This window comes from Leptinotarsa decemlineata, unplaced genomic scaffold (genome assembly GCF_025532065.1).
Source record: "Leptinotarsa decemlineata unplaced genomic scaffold, Ldec_3_MD MMD2_tig00026328_RagTag_RagTag, whole genome shotgun sequence".
Classification (NCBI taxonomy): Eukaryota; Metazoa; Arthropoda; class Insecta; order Coleoptera; family Chrysomelidae; genus Leptinotarsa; species Leptinotarsa decemlineata.
In genome coordinates this window covers 10841304-10862732 of record NW_027412688.1, presented here as the reverse complement: position 1 = coordinate 10862732, position 21429 = coordinate 10841304, and the positions used below count along the sequence as shown (strand labels likewise).

Sequence of the window (21429 nt, the reverse complement as noted above, 5' to 3'; positions counted from 1 at the left end):
CACCTCTGTGAATAGGAGGCTGAAACTTGTAGGATCTCTTTATCAAGAGTGCCAGAGGTCGAGAGTTTTTTGATAAATTATTTATCATGGGAAAAGGGTCCCCGTGATCACACTAGGAATATTTTATGCATCTTGTTTGTATGCATTAGTCGAGTTTAACATCAAAAGCATTAAAAAAGTATCTAGTAATTTTGTAAATTTCATCGGTGTCTAATAATAGACTCCATTAAAATCAGAACCCAAGAAAAATAAAATATTCATCAGTTTTCATGTCTATATATCTCACAAATTCACAATTAATCAACTCAGAAAATCCCTAAACAATAAACATAAGTTATGTTTAACATTCAGTTATGCGGATCAGCCGTAGAAATTCTTCCCTATAATTCTTTAAGATAGGTTGTCATTCACTATGTATATTGGGAGTTGTCAATATTGAAAGATGAATCAAAAGAACCATAACCTTGAAAGATGTATATTTTTTCCAAATACTTTCAAAAATATAATTTGTTATAGTCAACATTGTTTTCATTAGTAAACAAAGAATAAATAATATATCTGTAATAAAAATATAAACAATATAGTCATAATGTACAAGTCATTAATAGTGAAATAAATACATCAAATCATAAAATTTTACAGAAATTAAATATTTTGAATTGAAATTCAAAAAGTTCACCTCTCCGAAAATTTCTACACAGTATAATAAGCCTGAAAAAACTATTGTGCAAATCGTTGCAGATGCTCCTCCAGTAGCAGGACCCGTTTCAGAGTAATACTCCTCGTCAATGTAAACAGGTCTAACCAAGACAGCAATTATGTCTGGTACTTGACTGATTTCATTGACGCTCTACTGCATATATAAAACTTTCATCTAAGACAGGATGTGTTTCAGCTTCAGAGAACTGGTAACAGTTCCACTTCGTGAACAAAGCCCTAGGGCTTCCTTGCAGGAAGTGTTCTTTTGTATATCTATTAATGCTACTTCTGCATTCTATTCGTTTCAGCTACAATTACAAGTTTTTATATTGGAATATACATTTCTAGGGTCCCATCAAATTACCATCATTAAATTTGTCTGAGGCAGGATATTTTTCAACTATAGTGAAGTTGTAACAGTTCTAACTTGTGAGCAAAGCCCCAAGCAGGGAAAAAGCATCCCGTATGCCAAAACTCTAAAAGAATGTTTATCAATTTCAAATGCATTTTCATTAACTAGTTATATTTTGAATAATACTTTTGGGATGTTTTCTGCCTGCAGTTGAAAGAACAGAAATTGATAGGACAAATATGAAGTAATTCAATTCTGAAGCATTGTTGTTCGATTCTGACTATGGTAAAAGAAATAACTCGTTTATTTCTTTTCATGGGGAACTCTCATACATATTTCAATTTCGAAAACTGAAGATTTTGCAGGATTTACTGTTTTTAAGTCGCCTGTACCAATGAGAAGTTCAAGTACTGCCACATTCAATAAAACATTTATGCCTCCCAAAGTTCTCATGCAATATAATCTGGCAAATGCCTACCAGAAAACAACTAGTCTAATGTCCGTTGTGGTATTATTCAGAAAATAAGTCGTTAATACGTAATTTGCAAGTACTGCCACAATTTGACATGTTACGGCAGTCACATCTTCCACCAAGTAGGTCAGTTTTGCACATGCATCCATCCTCAGATGATCTTTTTACAGGCCCCTCTTTTCCTCCATGTCTTCTGCTAGTGGAATCTTATGCTTATCTGAATCATTTTCTACATCAATGATGTGGTCAGACTAGAATATTCACCCTTCTCTGCAATCAAGAATGTTCTTTCAAGTATTTGATTTCAAGATATGAATAGTGTTTCTAGTGTGTATAAGAAAATGGCTTATCTTCCATAATTTTGAGTTTTTCTATTTCCTCATTGGCATTGCCTGAATGAAGTAAAACTCAAAATATATAAGTATGTGATAAGTTTTTAGGATTTGTCATTGATAACAAATTGAAGTGGTTTGTCCATATCGAAGCTGTGACCAGCAAACTTTCCATCATTTTGTTTGTTCTGAGACGATTAAATAATGTGATCAGCTTGATGACACTGTGGATTATTTCACTCGGTTATTTCTTATATTTCAATTTGGGGTCATTCGGGTAACTCCATAAATGTTTTTAGGTGTCAGAGAAAGTCCATGAGAATAATTGTCAAAGCAAGTTACAAAGAGTGTTGTCGTCCCTTTCTTTATTTAATTTTGCATTATTTATCTATTATCAACATTATTTATCTATAATGTTTTACTGGATATCATAATAACTCAATTCAAATTTGACAGACATTGTGATAATTGTGCATATGGATCCAGGTCAACTTTATTGAACTTTCTCCAGGCATAAATTAACAATTACTCAGAGAAATTCACTGAACTTACATCTGTATAATCATCTTCATAATCATCAACTCATTGATTTTATATTTAGGCTTTTTATTAAACCTATATCCTTTTATACTCTCAACTTTTATAGTTTTGTAATGATTGTATCCTCTGAACAAAGATTTCTGTATTTGTGACTATGAATGTACACTACGTAAAATGGTAATTTCTTGGTTCTCATCACACATATAAGTATTAGCGAATTTAATAGTCAATTAGGCCAAATTTCTTTGAATTATAAACTTTGAAATGTATAAGAAAATAATATATCAACTTGAAATTTCAAACATTCACCTCTTTCAACGTTCCTATACAGTGAAGATCTTGCAAATGCCTGCCGAAAAACAACTACTTCCTTTATATATCTGTAAAAATATCACCTAAAGGTGGCTGCAAGTTTAATACTAATTTTTCGGGCGGAAGATGTGGCTGCCATAAAATGTCAAGATTTGTAGCAGTATTTGTTAATGACTTCTTTTCTGGATAATATCACGGCGGACATTAGATTATTTGTTTTCTGGTAGGCATTTGCCAGATCCTTCTATATGGGATCTTTGGGAGAGATGAATGTTTCGTTGAATGTTGCTGTACTTGAACATGTCAGTAGTGGTTTTAAAAATCGAGGTATATCTAACTTAAAAACAGTAAATTTTGCGAACTCTTCATATCTTTCAAGATTCAAATATGTATGAGAATAGAGTTTCCATGACAAGAAATAAACTAGTTATTTCTTTTACCTTCAATCTTATCAATTTCTTTACTATATCAACTGCAGGTAAGAAACATGGTAAAAATAGTATTCAAAATATAACAAATTGGAGTAAAAATACATTTGAAACAATGGTAAAACATATATGTTAAGAGTCACAGCATACGGGAATGTTTTTTCCCTGCGTGGGCACAGTAGAATAATACAACAGTAGGCTCTCTTACCACGTGATCCGCCCGAGTTGTCGGGGACCTTCAACCGCTCTTAGGATGAGACTCCCATCCAACGCGTTCAGTGCTGTAGTATCGAAGGATTTGACGGTACCACGGACATCGGATTAGTTATAATAAACGGTCGGAAATTGATATTGTGTTTAGTTTATTCGCTGTTGTTATCAGCGAATATATTGGTTATAAGTAATTTACCACAAAATATTCTATAATAACCTTACATTTCGTTGTTATATGAGCACACGCCTATGATAAAAGAACGAAATTGACTCCACACTTCGTTTCGAGGTCACCGAGAACTTTCGATTTTTTACTTTGGTATATGGAAATGCAATAGTAAATAACTAACTCCTTGGCTAATATCAGGATGGGCATTGGATTAGTTATTTACCGGCAGGGGTTATCCAGATTCTGCTGTGTAGGAACGTTAGGAGAGATAGATGTTTCGAATTTCAATACAGAATATTCATTTTCTAAGAAAGTATGTATGCTCATATTTGTCCTACGAAGGGTTGCTTTATACATCTATCTGTTGTAAAAATGCATTTATGCGTTAGCTTAGGATCATTTTGATCCATTTCATGGGTTTTAATGAAAATCAGGTACAGTTTGTAAAATCTAGAAAGAGACTTCAGAATTCTTACAACATGTGCCATTCCTACTACCATATTGAAATTTAGAATTCTGTTTGAAGATAGTTGACAATGTTTCATGGTACACTTCATTAGTTAGGACTTCTATTGTCTAATGTGATATAAATTGATTTGAAATACCTGAAAGAATCTGTAAAAAATTAAAAAAGATTAGCTGAAAAATAACAATTATATTAAGCAAAAAAACTGGAATTACAATGAAATAAAATACAAGCAACAACCAAAAATAAAAAAAAAATTAAACTATTAACACACCCGAAGACGTTTGTGGATACAATCGAAACGTCGTGAAGTAATTTGGTTTGGAATCTTTTAATTTTTAATATTCATTTCTTGTTGATAATTTTCGTCTTGTGTCGATATTTTTTTTTTATTTTTGGTTGTTGCTTGTATTTTATTTCATTTTAATTTTTTTTAATATAATTGTTATTTTTCAGCTAAACTTTTTTAATTTTTTAACAGATTCTTTCACGTATTTCAAATCAATTTATATTATATTAGACAATGGAAGTCCGAACTAATGAAATTTAGAATTCTCTTCCTATATGCAAACCATAACCTAGTTTAAGTTTAAACATAAATCACCGAATGTTTTCCATGAAAAGAATATTATCTGGTGAACTGCAAGCATTCAAATATATAAATGAAAATTCATCAAACAAAAAAATACTATTATGTCCATTGTCCACGTATCAACCAAACCCTAATGGTTGTTGCTTGTCATAAATAAATAAAACTAAGTATTCAACATTCCTTTGCTTATTGAAACGATTGGTCTAAGTTTAGTAAGATAAAAACCGGGTGAGAATTTTGGCCTAACTACACACTCATATCTCTTGTAATCTGATGACCTGATGTGCATACTTTATTGTTCAAGGATCAATATGAATCTCCCAAAAAAGGGCTAGCTCAGTATTCATGTCTTTTCATGTGCTCCAATTCATGGTGTTTTCTATCAAATTGATATTTATGGTAGTAATAATCACTTTCATCGGGATTCCAGCCCAAATACATGTATCCTGTGAAAATTGAGGCAAGCCATATTCTATCCAAGCTGAAAACAGTCCAAATTATTTCAAATTAATATTCAAAAAAATTCACCTTACCTCATTATTGGATATAACCAAAATATAAGCACAAATGCCAAGAAGCTGGGATGTCTCATGTGAGAATTGAGCCTTTGTAACTGAATGGATTTTCTAACATTAGGATCCGGTAGGTTCACAATACTGTAGTAAACCTAAAATATATGATTTAAGTGAATTTAACATCTAAAAAACAATGAAAAGAGAAATGAAAATTTCTATGTTTTTTACCACTTTTATAGAAATAGAACTTTTCATTTCTCTTTTCACGTAGTAACGGCTACATCCATCAATTTATCTAAAAAACAGTTGGTTGAAAAAGATTTTTAATAATAATCCAAAATTCTGAAACAATAAAAAATTTGTAATGAAGAACTTTATACAGATGTAGAAAGGACAAACTTTCAGGTTACCTTGATATGTGTGAATTCAATATATTTTTCACATAGAAAAGTATGTACCTCTCCTTATCAGTAACGTGTTTTAAATAATTTTGCCACTTGAAAAAAAGGTTTGAATTTTATTTTGACGTTTGGGAGAGCGAACTATGGCAGCTCTGTTTTATTTATCGAAAGTGTCATTTTCAAATGTTGTCTATAGATGTCAAAACTTTTAAATACGTCAAAGTTATTAAGTGACTTTTCAAACATTGGATGTAGTACAAGGTGTTCTCCGATATCAGTTTGTTGCCATTATGCTTCTTTCTGGTATGGATGATTTTCAATTCTGCAGTCGAATTTTGGTTTCTGAATCTCTAATATCAGACGTAGCCCAAAATCGCTAATATCAGTTTACTGCTATTGTGTCATTTCATGGTATTACTGATTTTTAATCCTGCAGCAGCCCCGTAAAATTCTTAATTTTGCAGTAACTTTTCAATGTCAGCTAGAAGTTAGCCTTTACTACAAGTGTATTCTTCATTACAAATTTATTTTTTCAGATTGTGGACGGTGACAGTCCCAGAAAATGGTCAATAAAACCTATAATTTCCGTTTTTTTTTTCAATAAATCAAAAGTATATAACAAATTCTCAGTGTTTTCTGAATTTTGTACTTTAAAATTTGGAGATAGATTTAAATTTCATATTAGCATAGTATTAGGTTGTTTCAAAAGTTTTGTCCGTTTTAATATCTTGTGTTTTGTAGCTCCATATCTTAATAAAAATGTATTCTACTGGTTTTGTGTGGTATATAACGATCGATAAAGAATTGTGTATCCTATACATTAATGCCATTAATTTTTTTTCAAATTTTAATTTTTTGCCTCTTTTAGGCTTATTATATGATGTCATTAAGCTATTTTTGGTCAATTTTTCTCTACGGATTCAAATTGAACCAAAGGCCAACAGCCCGAAAAATTAAACAGGCATTTGGCAACGACAGTTTTAATCAACGCACTGTTCGAAGGTGGTTTGCTAAATTTCGTTCCGTTCATGCCCCAAAGTAGTCGAGCTACAGGAATCAAATCAAATCAAAATATACTTTATTGTTCGAAAATTTGCATCTTATTGATAACGTCCAAGAAATACAATGTAAATATAGAAAAAGTTCTAAAAATGTATACATAAAACACCACCATGTATAAAGTGATGGTACAAAGAATATATTGTTAATTTATTGCTAAAAGGATTCCCTAAAATACTCTTCCAAACTATAATAGGGCCTATCAACAAGTAGGTTCTTCACCGCCTTTTCAAAATGAATGTTGCTTAGATTTGCAGATCTCATTTCTAATAGTAAATGATTGAACAACCTACCACCATCTCAGTATATGGAATCTTTGATTAAATTCGAAGTTGGGATGGGAAGTCTAAAGGTATAATTGCTATTACGAGTAGCATAAGGAGTAGAGGCAAAGTTGAACTTCGATTTATGTTTATAAATAAAGCAAACCGTCTCTAGGATTAAAAGTGTGATGACTGTTAAAATTTTATTGGCAGTGAACAAGTTCCTGCACGATTCACTGGGTTTTACTTTACAGAGACATCTTAGTGTCCTCTTCTGTAATATCAATACAGTAGAGAGAAGGGATGAGTTGCATGCTCCCCAAAATGGTATTCCATAACATGTCGAGATTCAATGAGTGCATGGTAAATGGTATTTGCGATATGGAAACCCAACTCATTTGAAACCACTCTTACTGCATAACATCCAGAGGAGATCTTACTCTTGAGTTGTTTACGGTTTCATCAAATTTCAGCCCATTATCAATGAATACAGCGAGAAATTTTGTGTTTAATTTGTTTGTAATATTACAGCATCTATTGGAATTTCATTAAGAGAACATTTGAATGATGTTATATTCGTTTTGGATGCAATGAGAGAGAGTAAATTTGCATCGCACCAGCTCTTCACCTTCTTCAAGTCGGATGATATTATTTTATTTAGCTCCACTGCGTTTCTTTCATTCCACAATATTGTAGTATCTTCCGTGAATAGTGTGAAACTACCAGATATGTCAATAATAGAGATGTCATTCATATATAGCAGAAATAGAATAGGGTCTAACACAGAACCCTGTGGTACACCAGATTCAATGGCCCTGTTCTCTGAGAGTTATGTTGTCCTCACCATTTGACTCCGACCTGAAAGGTATGATTCGAACCAAGTGTTCGTTACATCTCTACATCCATATTATCCATATTTATGAAGTTTTTTTAGTAAAATTTTAAGATGGACGCAATCAAACGCCTTTGAAATATCACAAAAAATTGCGGCGGCTACTTCACCAGTATTCAATTCAAAGTAAATTCCATATAAAATCCAAGACAAAGATTTGAGGATCCTGTTGGAGTTGGAGACTAACCTCACAAACGGTAAGTTGGATAGCAGTAGAACAGCGTCAGCTCCCATGCGATTTTTGATGGTTTAAAACGTATTGGAAAGGTCAAGAAACTCAAAACGTGGGTGCCTCACGATTCTAATGATCGACAGAAATTGTCACGTTTCGAGATCTATTCTTCTTTGCTTTCGCGCAACCAAAACAATCCTTTTTTGGAACTGATCGTCACTTATGATGAAAAGTGGATACTCTACCACAACAGAAGATTTTCAGGACAGTGGTTGAACACCGATGAGCCACCAGGCACTTTCCAAAGCCAAAAACCCACCAACAAAAAAAATGTCACTGTATGGTGGTCAGTTGCGGCAGTTGGCACTGGTCAACGACAACGCCCGTCCGCACGTTTCACAAATCACCGTCACGAATATGGAGTCGAACTTACGCCTCACCCACCATACTCACCAATCGACTTTCTCACTGATAGAACCTTTACTAAATCAGGACCAAGCTAAAACGGAGCCCACCATTTTCATTCTGACGGAATTATTTGACACGTGTTACGTTGGCAAAAATGCACTAATTCAAATGACACGTATTACGATTAAATTGAATGATTCACTGAGGTATTACAGTTCAAAGTAGACTCATAAAAACTGGCAAAAGTTTTGAAACAACCCAATGTAAATAAAAAGGGCTACCTGGTAAGAAAGTATATTTGGTTTACAATTGTAGTCAGGATAAATTCAGAAGTTTTGTTGACCAGTTCACAATCAAAGTTCACTTGGTGGTGTTTTATTGAGTGATTTTATATTTCAACCCAAGAATAGTAATGTAGTAATGTTGTAGATTCGATACAAAAGCATATATATTTAACAATATTCATACCTGTTTCAATCCTAACAATTCTGTAACATCACAACAAATATTTCCAACATAAATGGTGATCCATGCTAAGCCATGAATCCCAATGTACATCCACCATATTGGCCTGTATTTCAAGTTGAGATTCCACAAAATGACATTTGGTGTACTATTCCAATGTTTCATCAAATACTGTTAAAAAAAAAAGTAATTAGTTATGCAATTTCAGCACTGAGATAATGATTAATTATCAACCACAAACTATACCATCCATGAAAATGTATTCTCAAAACTGTCTTGTATCATCAGATATTTATTTTTCACTGCTTTAAATTAAGTGGATTCATGAAGGATCAACTTTTATCTTTCATTCAACTTCAATTATGAAATTTTCATGAAGACAGCAGATATTGTATGCAGCACTATTGTTACCTAAACTGTGCATGCCAATTCATCATATTCAATCATAAAAATTATAAACAACTAAGTAAACCCAACCTTTTTTTGATGATATGTATTACCTCTGGTTGAATTTAGCGAATCAACATATACATGGGTAATTTTTAGAATTTTGACACTGCACATGGGCAAAAGCAATTTACACACTCGATTCCTGATTTGAAGGCAGATGAATATTTTTAACACATTATATATAATAGAGCCCTTTACCAGTCTTCGTTTGGGAATTGGTAATGCAAGACTTGAATGCTGGTAAGTTCAAGTATTTCAAAATAACAATTTTTCTCATTTGTTATAGTGATTATGTATCAAGAACAATGTTCCTTGATTATCAAGCTACTATCAACATGGTAGACCTAAGAATTTGTGCAGGTAGAATTACTATTGATTCATGAATCTAGTATTATGGTATCCGATTCACACCTAAAAGTTAACAGATTAGTTGTGGGATATTAAATAAAAGTTAGTTATCACTTTCAGGTTTTTATTATTTCAAGTTCTTGTTGAGTCTCATTGGGCAAAGAAACTTCATCAATGTTGTACTAAACTGTAATAGTGGCATCTACACAGTGATGATATAGTAAGAATAAAAGAGGTTGTAATAATAAATCTTGGGGCAAACTGTGAATAGTGGTTAGTGTATAACAACTGGCTACGATTCTCCAGGTACAACCTGAAACGCCTTGAACTGATCTCTATATGAAAAACAAATTTTACACTAAGAGGCATAAATTAGACTATTCTTTTTAAACACTTTTGTTGAAACCAAGGTAAATCGCTAGCGACATATACATAAATACGTACCAATAATACTCCAGAAGTGGCAATTACGTATAGACTCCGAAATATTTCTTGCAAGTGGTAGGCACTGAAGGCATCTTTAATCTTTTTTGATGTCAATAATGAATGTTGAATAATAAATAGTGTTAATAATGCCATATTACGTAACATGGCCAGAGATGTTTTTTCCCAAGGAACTAAAAATAACTGGCATGAGTTAAAAAGTTTGTGCTATAACTCATATTTAATATGTTACCTTCTCGATGGGACTCATTTATAATGGTGTAGTTAGGAATGGATAGAAAATATGTAAATTCAATGACCGTATAAAAAGTAGATATAAGTCCAAATCCACACAATAGTAATTTTACCAAATTCCATAGATTTCGCTTAAACCCCATATTTTATTTCTAGTGTTTGTTTACGTTACGTTATGCACTTAACCTAATTTTAGAGTTTGTTTTTTATTCTGTATTCTGTCTTGCTCGTTGCTCGCTTGTTTACTTTATGGCTTTGCTTCTTGAGCAATTTGCCAGAGTTGAATTTTTTTCCTTTTGACACTGATTTACAGCTCAGCACGAAATGATTACCATACACATTCGCTCCACAGTATAGAACCAGAGCCACAGAATAATTGTTTACTGAAACTACTAATAAGTCATTGCCAATATAATTTTTCAAATAAAACACGTCTGACATTCTCTGGGCTGCTTTTTCAGAAATTTCTATACGAACAGGTTCACTTTTAATTTCAAGGTTTTGAACTGGTAATATATTCATGGTTACATAAAACCTGATAAAAACTTCATGAATTTCACACACGTGTTTGTTCACACATGTCAGACAAAAACTTTTATAAAAATTATGTCATTTCCTTTCTAGTCGAATGGATATTGTACAAGTCTCTTAAGCATAAAATACACAGAAATCATTGAAATAACTATAAAAATGACTTTCACACATGTAATTACTAAACAAGTAATCATTTGACACAAGATAGACAATCTGCAAAAATAGTTACGAATATCTCTCACTTCTCTCCAAATAATATATAACGAAAATCTATCGGAAATATTCGAATGGTGAAACAAAAAGAAAATCCTGTCCACTGACTTTTACATATCGTTATAGTTTTTCCTTCTTCACGTTTATGAAAGTATTTTATTTTACACATTCATTAGTTATCTTGAGCAAAGAAGTCAAATTACTAAAATTTGTGATGTAATGTCAGATCAAATTATAAATGAAATAGGTGTACCACAAGGTAGTGTTTTGGGACCAGTGCTATTCATTATTTATATAAATGATATCAACTATGTATCTGGTTCACACCATATTAATTTATTTGCTGATGAAACCCTTGTATATACGGAAAACTGTGATTTAAAAAAAGCTGTACAAAATATCAATATATCTTTAAAAAACATTGAATTATATCTACAAGTGAATAAACTCAAATTGAATATCAATAAATCTAAGGCAATGATTGTTACAACAAATTCGAGTCAAAGAAAGATTGATACTAACGACGTTAATATCAGCATATTCAATAATCAACTCACAATTGTAAATGAAATTAAGTACCTGGGATTTATTATAGACCATCAATTAAATTTAAATAAGCATGCCGAATATATCATTAGAAAGATATGTAAGAAAATGTATTTTTTCTCTAGAATTTCAAAATCTTTATCAACTTTTGCTAGACCAACATGTTACAACTGCATAATAAGGCCACACTTTGACTACTGTGCCACATTAATGTATCTATTCAATCAAAATCAAATGGGACAGTTGCAGAAACTACAAAATCGAGGTATGATAATCATTTTGAGATGCAACCAGTATACCCCTAATTGAATCTATGTTGAATACTGTACAGTGGCAGCCGGTACATAAAAGAATGTATTATTTGAGCATAATTTTTATCTTCAAAATTACGAGTGGGATACAACCAGTTTATCTTAGCAGATATTTAGTTCGAAATAGTGACATTCATTCATATAACACAAGAACATGTAATACATTTTATAGATCCCGAACAAACTATAAGAGTGGAATGAATTCATTGTTCTTTAAAGGTCTAGATAGTTTCAATAAGTTACCTGATGAAATAAAACATGTGAATTCCTTAAAAGTATTCAAAAAGTTATTATTAGAATATATCAAATTATAATACATGACTCACTATAAAATTATATACCTATTTAAATTATTTATATATGCATAACTATATATTGTATATAAAGTATACTTTACTACGTTTGTAATAATCGCAGTGTTTACCGTCATCAATCGTTGAACACACGCGCGCCCTCATCGAACATCGAAGGCAGTGACTATTATTGCTATTATTTAGAAAGGGATCGAAGCAGCGTTCGTGTTGGTCACATTGAAAATTTGTATTATGTACTGTATGTTTTGTTTTGAATTTTTTTTGTTGTTGAGGTGGAAAATCTTGAAATGGAAGAGTTAGTTAAGCCCATAATTGAACTCAACAGTGATAATTTAATAAAAGCAATTAACCGGGATACAGTACATCGAATATGTTCTGGACAGGTATAAAGAATGATTTCATTAAAATTGAAACCAAAGTTTTCTAATAACTGATTGAATAAGATCTCCGGATGTCTCTGGCTAATGCCGCGGCAGCTATTATTCTGAAGTCAAACTTTTAGACTTTATCCACTCTTTCTCTTTCCCACTGTCATTATTCTGTTCTTGAAGTCTTTTTTTTTATGATTCATCATAAATTCATCATAATTGATAAAAATCATTTTAAAATGAATGATTCTTTGAATGTTTTACTTAACGGAGGGATGAGGGAGGTTTAGATCAAAGTGGTTTTGTCACAAGGGTCATAAAAATTCTAAAGTATTTCCTGAACTTTATAGTTGAATGCATACAACTATTATTTGCAAATTTTTCTCACATTCAGTTTTGAATGCTATGCAATTTGATATATGAAAGAGTACGTAGAAACTATCATCCTCAATGCTGTACTTCGAAAATTCGGAAAAATACACTCGTAATTCAATACAATAGGTGTTTCGAAATAATTTTTTTCTTTCGTTAAATTCAATGTTCATATGAAAGTAGTTATTTCAAAAAGCATTTTTCTTTCAATTTGTATCTAAAAGAAACGTATGTGTATGAGTTTTTATTGTTGTTATTTTGTTCTTCCCTTCTTTGGAAGTTTCCCACATTTACTCTAGCCTTACATTACTCATTTTATTGAACTAGCTTCAGTTCTAGTTTCGTTATTATTACAAGAGGTAATTAGTATTTGAGGTTTTATGCCAAAAAAATAGATCATCTTATGAAAACATATATTTTAGGTAGTACTGAGTTTGGCTATTGCAATGAAAGAATTGGTAGAGAACTCCATAGATGCAGGAGCTACTATAGTAAATATCCATCTAGTAGAATATGGATCAGAACTTCTGGAAGTATCTGATAATGGATCTGGTGTCATGAGTGAAAACTTCAAAGCATTAAGTAAATACTTATTAATGATATTTTTTAATGATTTCAAATTGTCTTGTTTTAGCTTTGAAACACTATACATCTAAAATCAGCAAATTCAGTGATTTGCAAAATTTAGGAACCTTAGGTTTTAGAGGAGAGGCCTTAAGTTCTCTTTGTGCTTTATCTGACTTGATGATTAGTACAAGACACGAACTTGCAATTCACGCCACTAAAATCACGTACAATCGTAATGGTGAAATATTGAGTCAAATCACAACTGCAAGAGAGCAGGGTACAACGGTAACATTGAAAAACTTGTTTTCTTCGTTACCTGTGAGGCGAAAAGAATTCATGAAAAATTTGAAGAGGGAATTCAGCAAAATGTGTCAACTTCTTTATGCATATTGCTTAGTTTCGAAAGGAATCAAGTAAGATGTATATATCTGATAATTTTCTGAAATATTGATTTGTCCATTTTACTATTTAAGGTTTACTTGTACCAATGTTACCAGTAAGGGTGTCAAAACTACTGTTGTTGCCACAGATGGTAAACAAAGTGTAAGAGAAAATGTTATCAATATTTTTGGATCAAAACAAATTTCTTCATTGATTGACGTTGAGGTTGCTATGCCAGATGACCACATTTCAAGTGAATTTGGGGTAAAATTAGCTGCAGAGGAGCAACTTCCATTCACCTTTGAGTTTCTAATATCTAGTGTAACTCATGGAAGTGGCCGAAGTGCCACAGATAGACAGTTTTACTACATAAATTCGCGTCCTGTGGAACCTACAAAAATAATGAAACTTGTCAATGAAACATACAAACAGTTCAATTGTCACCAGTATCCCTTTGTATATTTGAATATTGTTTCAACATCTCTATTAGTCGATGTCAATGTGACACCAGATAAAAGGCAGGTATTTGTTGAAAATGAAAAAATACTATTAGCAACCATCAAGCAATCACTACTAGAAGCATTCAAGACATTTCCTTCGACTTATAAAATGCAAAACTTGGATATTTCCAAAATGATTCCTTTCAGCAGTAAGCCAGAGAGAGGTATCAAGAGAAGTTTGACAGAACATACAATAAAAAATGGTAGTATAAGGGAAATGTTCAAGAAGCGATCGAAGACAGATCCCAGCCCTAGAAAATCTCTCAATTCATTTTCATTTTTCTCAAATAAAATTTCAGATAATATTGACGATACTTTAGTAGAGAGAGATTACCAAGAAAAAGAAACTATCCAAAATAAATCAGATGATGTAGAATCCGAAGCTGAAAAAGATCTGGAAATGTTAATAGAATTAGCTTGTCAATTATCAGGTAAAAAAGATCGAGAACAACTTATTGATACAGAAGAAAATAAGGAATCGGAAACCAACAATTTGGAAATAAGTCTTGATCAGCCTGTTGAGAATAATGTAATGAAAAAATCTGTAGTTTTTAATATCACCCTTGATCAAATAAAAAAAGTTTTGGAAACCAAGGACGATCCAAAAAAAGATAAAAGCATCACGGTAAAATTCAGATCAGAAATCAGCCCCGATAGTAACAAATCAGCAGAAGAAGAACTTCAAAAACAGATTCAGAAAACGGATTTTAGTAAAATGGAAATTGTCGGGCAGTTTAATCTAGGTTTCATTATAACAAAATTGAGCAATGATTTATTTATAATCGATCAACATGCTACTGATGAAAAATACAACTTCGAGCAGCTCCAACTGAATACTGTCATTGACAGCCAGGTTTTGGTAAAGTTAGTAATATTTTCTTGATAATTAATATGTAATACATTTTTATTGCTTTCAGCCCCAAAGCCCTGGAACTAACTACAGGCAGTGAAAACCTTTTGATAGAAAATTTGGACATTTTCAAGAAAAATGGGTTCTCGTTCATAATAGATGAATCGGGTGTGTATTGTGATTCTGCATCAATTTTTTTTATGAATAACTTCTGCTACTACCACTTATCTGTTATCCTAATATTTATAAGTGTTAAGGTACATAGTTAAAATTGTAAAATGTACAATATATTTCCAATATGTAAATGGAATCAACAAGTTTGCCTGAGATATTCACTTTGACATATATCCAATTATTTCATACTATCAGAAAATTGAGAAAAACTAGAATAGTATATTCTCACTTCAATATCGCAAAAACTAATAATTATTCTTATTTAATCTTCCTCTTTGAAGATGATCACTTGGTGATTGAAACACTTGTCGAGGTGTTAAAAATAACGATTTGGTGTTGGGAAAAAACTCCAGTAATATTCATTACTACACCAAAGGTTCCAAACAGTGCATCACAAGTAATAATTATAATGTTCAAAAAATATGTACAGTTGAATGTTACTCTCAATACTAAACTAAGCACTAGAGAAAAAAACTACTATTCTTGGAACTGGTGAACATGCTTAACATATGTTTCGTCATCTGAACAAATTACTTACTAAAAGAACAGTTTTATCATTATATCATACTCAAGTGGCCTCTATATTTTACTATGGTCTTTTTATGGGTTAGACTCACCTTAGCATGAGATGTTTTCATTGACCATAAAAAAGTTCAATTTCGAGTTTTATTTCTGTTTTTTTTAATTAGTCTTTGACTATGAGATGTAATATACATCTATTAGTCATTGCGATAAAGCTCTTGGCTTTCTACTTTTCCATCATTATTCAAAAAAATATGGGAACATTTTGAATAGAGAAAGTAATTGATTTTGATAAAATAAAACTCCTAACAAAGATGTGTAGGTCATCTTTCAGATACAAACTGAAAGAAAAAGTTCATCCGAAACAACTACTTTCAGGGATATCAACATTGAATTACACGGAAATTACTAAAGTTCATTCGTCCATGGAAATTTTTTATAAAAATCGGTTGATCAAATTCTGTAATGTATATAAGAAAATTGTATATTAATGATTAACATTTTTCTGCAGCACCCTGTACAAAGAAAGTTCATTTAACAGCAATACCTGTAAGCAGAAATTTCGTTTTTGGAAAGGACGATATTGATGAAATGCTATTCATGTTACAGGTGACTTGTACCTGAAAAACACATTTTTATTCTGACTGCATTTTATTTATTCTGTAGGGTTTCAATCATAAAATGTGCAGACCGAGTAGAGTAAGAGCTATGTTTGCTTCAAGGGCTTGTAGAAGTTCCGTTATGATCGGCAAACATTTATCAAAATCAGATATGAGGCGACTAGTTGACCACATGGGACAAATTGACCAACCATGGGTAGGTAATTATGAAGGAGAGTATTGTGTATGGCTTACAATATTTTTTTCATAGAATTGCCCACATGGAAGGCCAACCATGCGACATCTCATTAATTTGGACCTGATAGGAAATCCTGAATGAAATTCATTTTTGTGTAATAAAAGTTTTAATAAAAAAATAGTTCAAACACTTATTGTTCTGAATATATTGAATCCACTCTCTGCTGTGCTGATTATGACACCTGGAAGTTGGGGATGCCAGTGTAGTTCTTTGATGTTGTGTTGTCCTTGATGAATAAATAATAACTGTGGTGGAAGGCCCTGAAAATATAATTGATTCAGTTATACAACCTTAATAGATACTTTACAAATTTGAAATTTGTTGACAATAATTTTGACTTGTGGAGCCAATAATGATAATTATATTATTAATCTTTAGGTCGAGGTTTCGACTGGTCGAAAGACAAAATAAAAATACAAAAAAAATACACAAACAATAATGAATGCTCAGTTAATAATACTAAACAAATACATTATCTCATATATTTAAAAAAAAGGTAGTGTAAAAACAGTTGAAAATGTCATATATATATGATATATGTGGCAATATATATATATATATATATATATATATATATATATATATATATATATATATATATATATATATATAGTATATATTGCCACATAAATTATTAGAGGAAGATCAAATTGGTGTTGGGATAAAACTCCAGTAATATTCATTACTACACCAAAAGTTCCAAACAGTGCATCACAAGTAAATGAGACCTTGTTTTGATCAGAACAAAATGTAGAATTTTTTTTAACAAAACTTGTATCTTTGATTGTGTTGGCTTGAGTTACACACATTTGAACTATTGTTATTTTTAAGGAACATATATGTAAAAAATTTTCAATTCACTCAATAATTGATTACAAAATGATCAGTCAGCCTCGTAAAAGGTAACCTAAAAGCATTCAAATGTTTTGTTTAATCACATCCTAATTATCAAAAACATTCATTAACTTTCGAAGATTGGAATTTTGAGTTGTTATTCAATTGGATAAGTTTAAAATTGTTTTTCCGTTAATCAGTACATTTCAATATTAAATTCGGCAGTAACTATTATTTCATATAAATGAATAAACTTTAGTAATACACACCTCAACATCCTCGCTGCCTTCTGCATCCTTTTCTACAGAGAGATCCCAGAGAGCAATTTGGTTATCTGCTCCTCCAGATGCAAACAGCGTTGAATCAGTTTGATGCCATTCAACTGTAACAACAGAATCCATGTGGTGTTTGAATGTAGCCAGAGGAACTTTACTTTGAAACTTTCTCAAATCCCAAATATGTATGATACCATCATCACCACCTAAAATAATAAAACAGTTTTGTAGTTACAGTCGAAATTGAGGTGATTGAGGGATACCTACCACTTACAATGAAAGGTTCATTTTTGTTCCAATTCATTACGTTGACATCACTTTGATGGGCATTTTCTGCTGTGATCATGCAAGCTTTGCTAGGCTGGGCTCTAGTATCCCAAATTCTGATACTTTTATCTACGGAACATGATGCTAACACATGCCTTTCATTAGGCGACCATTGGACCTCTTCTACAGAGTCTGTGTGACCTATTAGAGGTCTCTGATCTACTGACCAGGTTGCACTTTCAGTAGGCCGCCATATATGGATAGCTTGTTTGCAATCTCCAGTAGCTAATACCTAAAATATTCAATTGAAAAACAAATGATATCATCTGTAAGATATTTTTTGAGTAGCAATGTTTCTTGCTGTTTATAGGTATTCAAACTTCCACAATCTGAAAAATAAAACCAAGTCAATAGATAATCTGCAAAAGTATAATCTGAAAAGTTTACTAAGCCAGTCGCTGAGATTTCGAGATATAACTTTTGTTCTGACATATTGTTTAATCCCAATTTATCTGACAAATTGAGACTAATTGATTAGAAACTATATGTTGAAATTTCTTTCAACATGAACAAAACCCAACGCACAAGTGCATTTTTTGGATTTTGAGAAAGGAAACGGATTACTTTCCGGAACGCTTTGAAAATGTTACGTTTTAAAATTTTATATTTTCAATCTTCCATTTTAGTGTAGGTGGAATTTGTAAATGCAACAAGTTACTAATTGGACCCTTCCTCAGTTCATATTCAGCAGATTTAGCTTTGTTTAATTTTCAATATTGTGGAAAGTTACATACCCCAAAAACAGCCAGAAATACATAGTATCATTATTTTTCAGTCAGGAATTCAATTTGAAACTGACAAGTAAATCAAAACAAACAAATAATTTCAACTGATGACTTTAACTTCAATAAGTCTAGCCTCGAGGATCTACAAACCTTATATTGTTCATCTTGAAGAATTCAAATGAGTTTCTCAGAAAGATTGTTTTTGCATGAGATATTGCATTTCACCATTGTTTTATTTTCTTAATGGAATATTTACTAATGATGATTGATATATTTAAATAATAAATTTTTGTACAGCGGTGAATTGGTATAGGGATAGTGCGCCCGACACACAATCCAAAGGCAGTGAGTTCGATTCCAAACTCGACCAGATGTTTGTCTCAAAGCCATGATGTTTCCTAGGTGACTCGGGAAGTTATTAACATTGTTTACCCAGAACACGAAGCTGAAGACCTAGCGGTCGATGCCATCGACACTCAAAAAAAAATTGTAAGACATCGTGTTATCAATATTACTGGAGTTTTATCCCAACAACCAACCATTATTTTACCACCTTGGGATAAAACTCCAGTAATATTCGTTACTACACTGAAGGCTCCAAACAGTGCATCACGAATCCTTTTATCATTCAGATGTTATTTATTATCAAATTCACAATCAGGAAGAGCCACCACACGTATTTTTAAATTCTTCTATCTAGACCTTTCTTTCATTGTAGATACCTGCCGAATTTAAAAAAATGCTATCTTCCTTCCTAACTGATATCACTGTGGAAAAGTAAATTATTCATAAAAAATCTTTTGAAACTATTTACCCCATTGATTGTAGGACTCCAATCCAAAGCAAAACCTTCTTTTTGGTGACCGTTGAATGTGAAGAGTGGAGTAGTAGAATTTGCTCTATTTTCTTTGTTATAAGTGGAAAGTAATTGGTCATCATCAACAGCTGCAATTTGCGGAGAAATGTTCCAAATATTCACTCTACCTAACTCACTCCATGAGGCAGCAATTACCTTATTATCTATTGTGGTAACCTACAACAAGAGAAATTTAATAAATACATAAAATTTAAAGCCTAGTAAGCCAAGCCAAGTGAAATAAATTTGAGTTCAATAATTTTTATAATTCAAGTACAAAAATTTCACAATATTTTAAAATAAGATTCTAAAAATAGGATTATTTTGGTGAAATAGAAGTGTTTATTCATTTTGTGAAATGAATGGGTGAATAAAAGTTCATAGCATGCGAACTTGGAAAGAAGGTATCGTTTTATGAGTATTTATTGCCAGAATTGAGTTATAGAAATAATGAATTTATTGGTGCCTACCACTTTTGAGTGGCTTCATGTCCAAAACTAGATCAAATTGTCAAGTTTAAAATTCAAATTCATACTCGGTGAAGTAAAATACGTACTATCAATTGAAAAATATTTGAAAACTGGCAAGTCATTAAAACAAATTGGTTTTAGTTTCTGTGAGACTGTGTTTCAGGCCTGCAAGTGCTAGAAACCAAATTATTCAGATGTCTTACCCTAATTCTGTTAACACCTCCCTGATGTCTGATTAGAGCTCCAGTCATTTTAGGATCCTCATGATCATCATCTTCCTCATCAGAATCATCATTTTCATCTTGATTTGTTCTATGTAAATTGGATAGTTTCATTACAATAACATTATTTGTCTGAGACTGTGCAGCTTGAGTGCCAGCAACCACATATGCTGTTAGAGGAAAGAGTTCTCGGTTATCTCCAAAATTATCCCTAATTATGTCAAAACTGAGACATGGAGCACTAGTCTGAGCTTGATGATACATTACGTATGCAGTTTGATCACAAACAAGTTCCTCGCCCTCTTCTAATGGTTTACCAGGTAGATAAACATCTTTAGTTTCCTCGGTACTGGTTTCATGATCTTCACATGCAGAAGACTCTGCTATTTTTTCATTCTCTTCCATTTCTAAAACATCCATATCTTCATCAGACATTTTCGATTCTTAATTACAATTGCACGTGTTCCTATATATGGAATTAAATTAAATATATTATTTTGTTTGAAAGATTCAAATATTTGAGGTTAAAAGTCAAACTGTCAAACAAACTATAGCTTTAGGTAAGCCCCAAATCACAGTGGCAAATACCTTTTACTGTGATCACAGAATACTAAACGACCTTAAGTATAAATCTTGTTATGTACGTTCTTCTTCTTATTTCTTCTCTTCATTCCATTGGACGGCCTCAGCAACTAGGGCTATTTCTGACGAACGTTCAAGAATGACGAATGATATTAACTAGAGGCAGTGAGTTTGAAGAAAATCCAGTCACAGAATACCTTAAAGAAGACACTCATCTGGCGGCACTTTGGTGTTGAGGGGTCAACAAACTTAAGCAGTGAGCAGTTAAAAAAGCTCCACTGGTCACTGTTTTTTAAATCAATCTTCACACCAGAACCATTCAATAAGAAACTCCTCATTCCATCGACAAATTTACGAAATCGATAAAATTTATTCTCAACTCCAACATTGAAAACTAACACTT

The 21429-nt window shown here is 32.0% G+C and overlaps 3 protein-coding genes across 7 annotated transcripts; 1 reads left to right on the top strand and 2 right to left on the bottom strand.

The window, feature by feature from the left end:
- Nucleotides 1-459: 459 nt before the first annotated feature.
- On the bottom strand, nucleotides 460-10458 carry LOC111505692 (nurim homolog). Its single transcript, XM_023160543.2, has 5 exons — nucleotides 10225-10458; nucleotides 9993-10165; nucleotides 8754-8921; nucleotides 5109-5242; nucleotides 460-5056 (listed from the first exon to the last, which is right to left on the bottom strand). The coding sequence occupies exons 1-5, from the start codon at nucleotides 10367-10369 to the stop codon at nucleotides 4912-4914; spliced, it is 765 nt and encodes a 254-aa protein (XP_023016311.2). The 5' UTR covers nucleotides 10370-10458; the 3' UTR covers nucleotides 460-4911.
- A 1870-nt stretch (nucleotides 10459-12328) lies between these two features.
- On the top strand, nucleotides 12329-16869 carry Pms2 (mismatch repair endonuclease PMS2). 5 transcript variants are annotated; one of them, XM_023160544.2, is made up of 8 exons: nucleotides 12331-12527; nucleotides 13307-13466; nucleotides 13519-13864; nucleotides 13925-15196; nucleotides 15250-15350; nucleotides 16390-16487; nucleotides 16545-16694; nucleotides 16749-16869. In XM_023160544.2, exons 1-8 carry the CDS (start codon nucleotides 12432-12434, stop codon nucleotides 16815-16817), a joined length of 2292 nt encoding a protein of 763 aa, XP_023016312.2. In that variant the 5' UTR covers nucleotides 12331-12431; the 3' UTR covers nucleotides 16818-16869. The 5 variants fall into 5 exon arrangements, 3 of the variants coding, with proteins under 3 accessions (XP_074038122.1, XP_023016312.2, XP_023016313.2); XM_023160545.2 differs by lacking the exon at nucleotides 12331-12527 and adding an exon at nucleotides 12744-13243; XR_012467181.1 differs by lacking the exons at nucleotides 16390-16487; nucleotides 16749-16869 and having other exon boundaries at nucleotides 12329-12527; nucleotides 13925-15191; nucleotides 16545-16684.
- l(2)09851 (WD repeat-containing protein 1 l(2)09851) lies at nucleotides 16824-21059 on the bottom strand. The gene is made up of 5 exons (XM_023160546.2): nucleotides 20427-21059; nucleotides 19712-19930; nucleotides 18113-18404; nucleotides 17840-18051; nucleotides 16824-16996 (listed from the first exon to the last, which is right to left on the bottom strand). Exons 1-5 carry the CDS (start codon nucleotides 20877-20879, stop codon nucleotides 16859-16861), a joined length of 1314 nt encoding a protein of 437 aa, XP_023016314.1. The 5' UTR covers nucleotides 20880-21059; the 3' UTR covers nucleotides 16824-16858.
- Nucleotides 21060-21429: the final 370 nt, after the last annotated feature.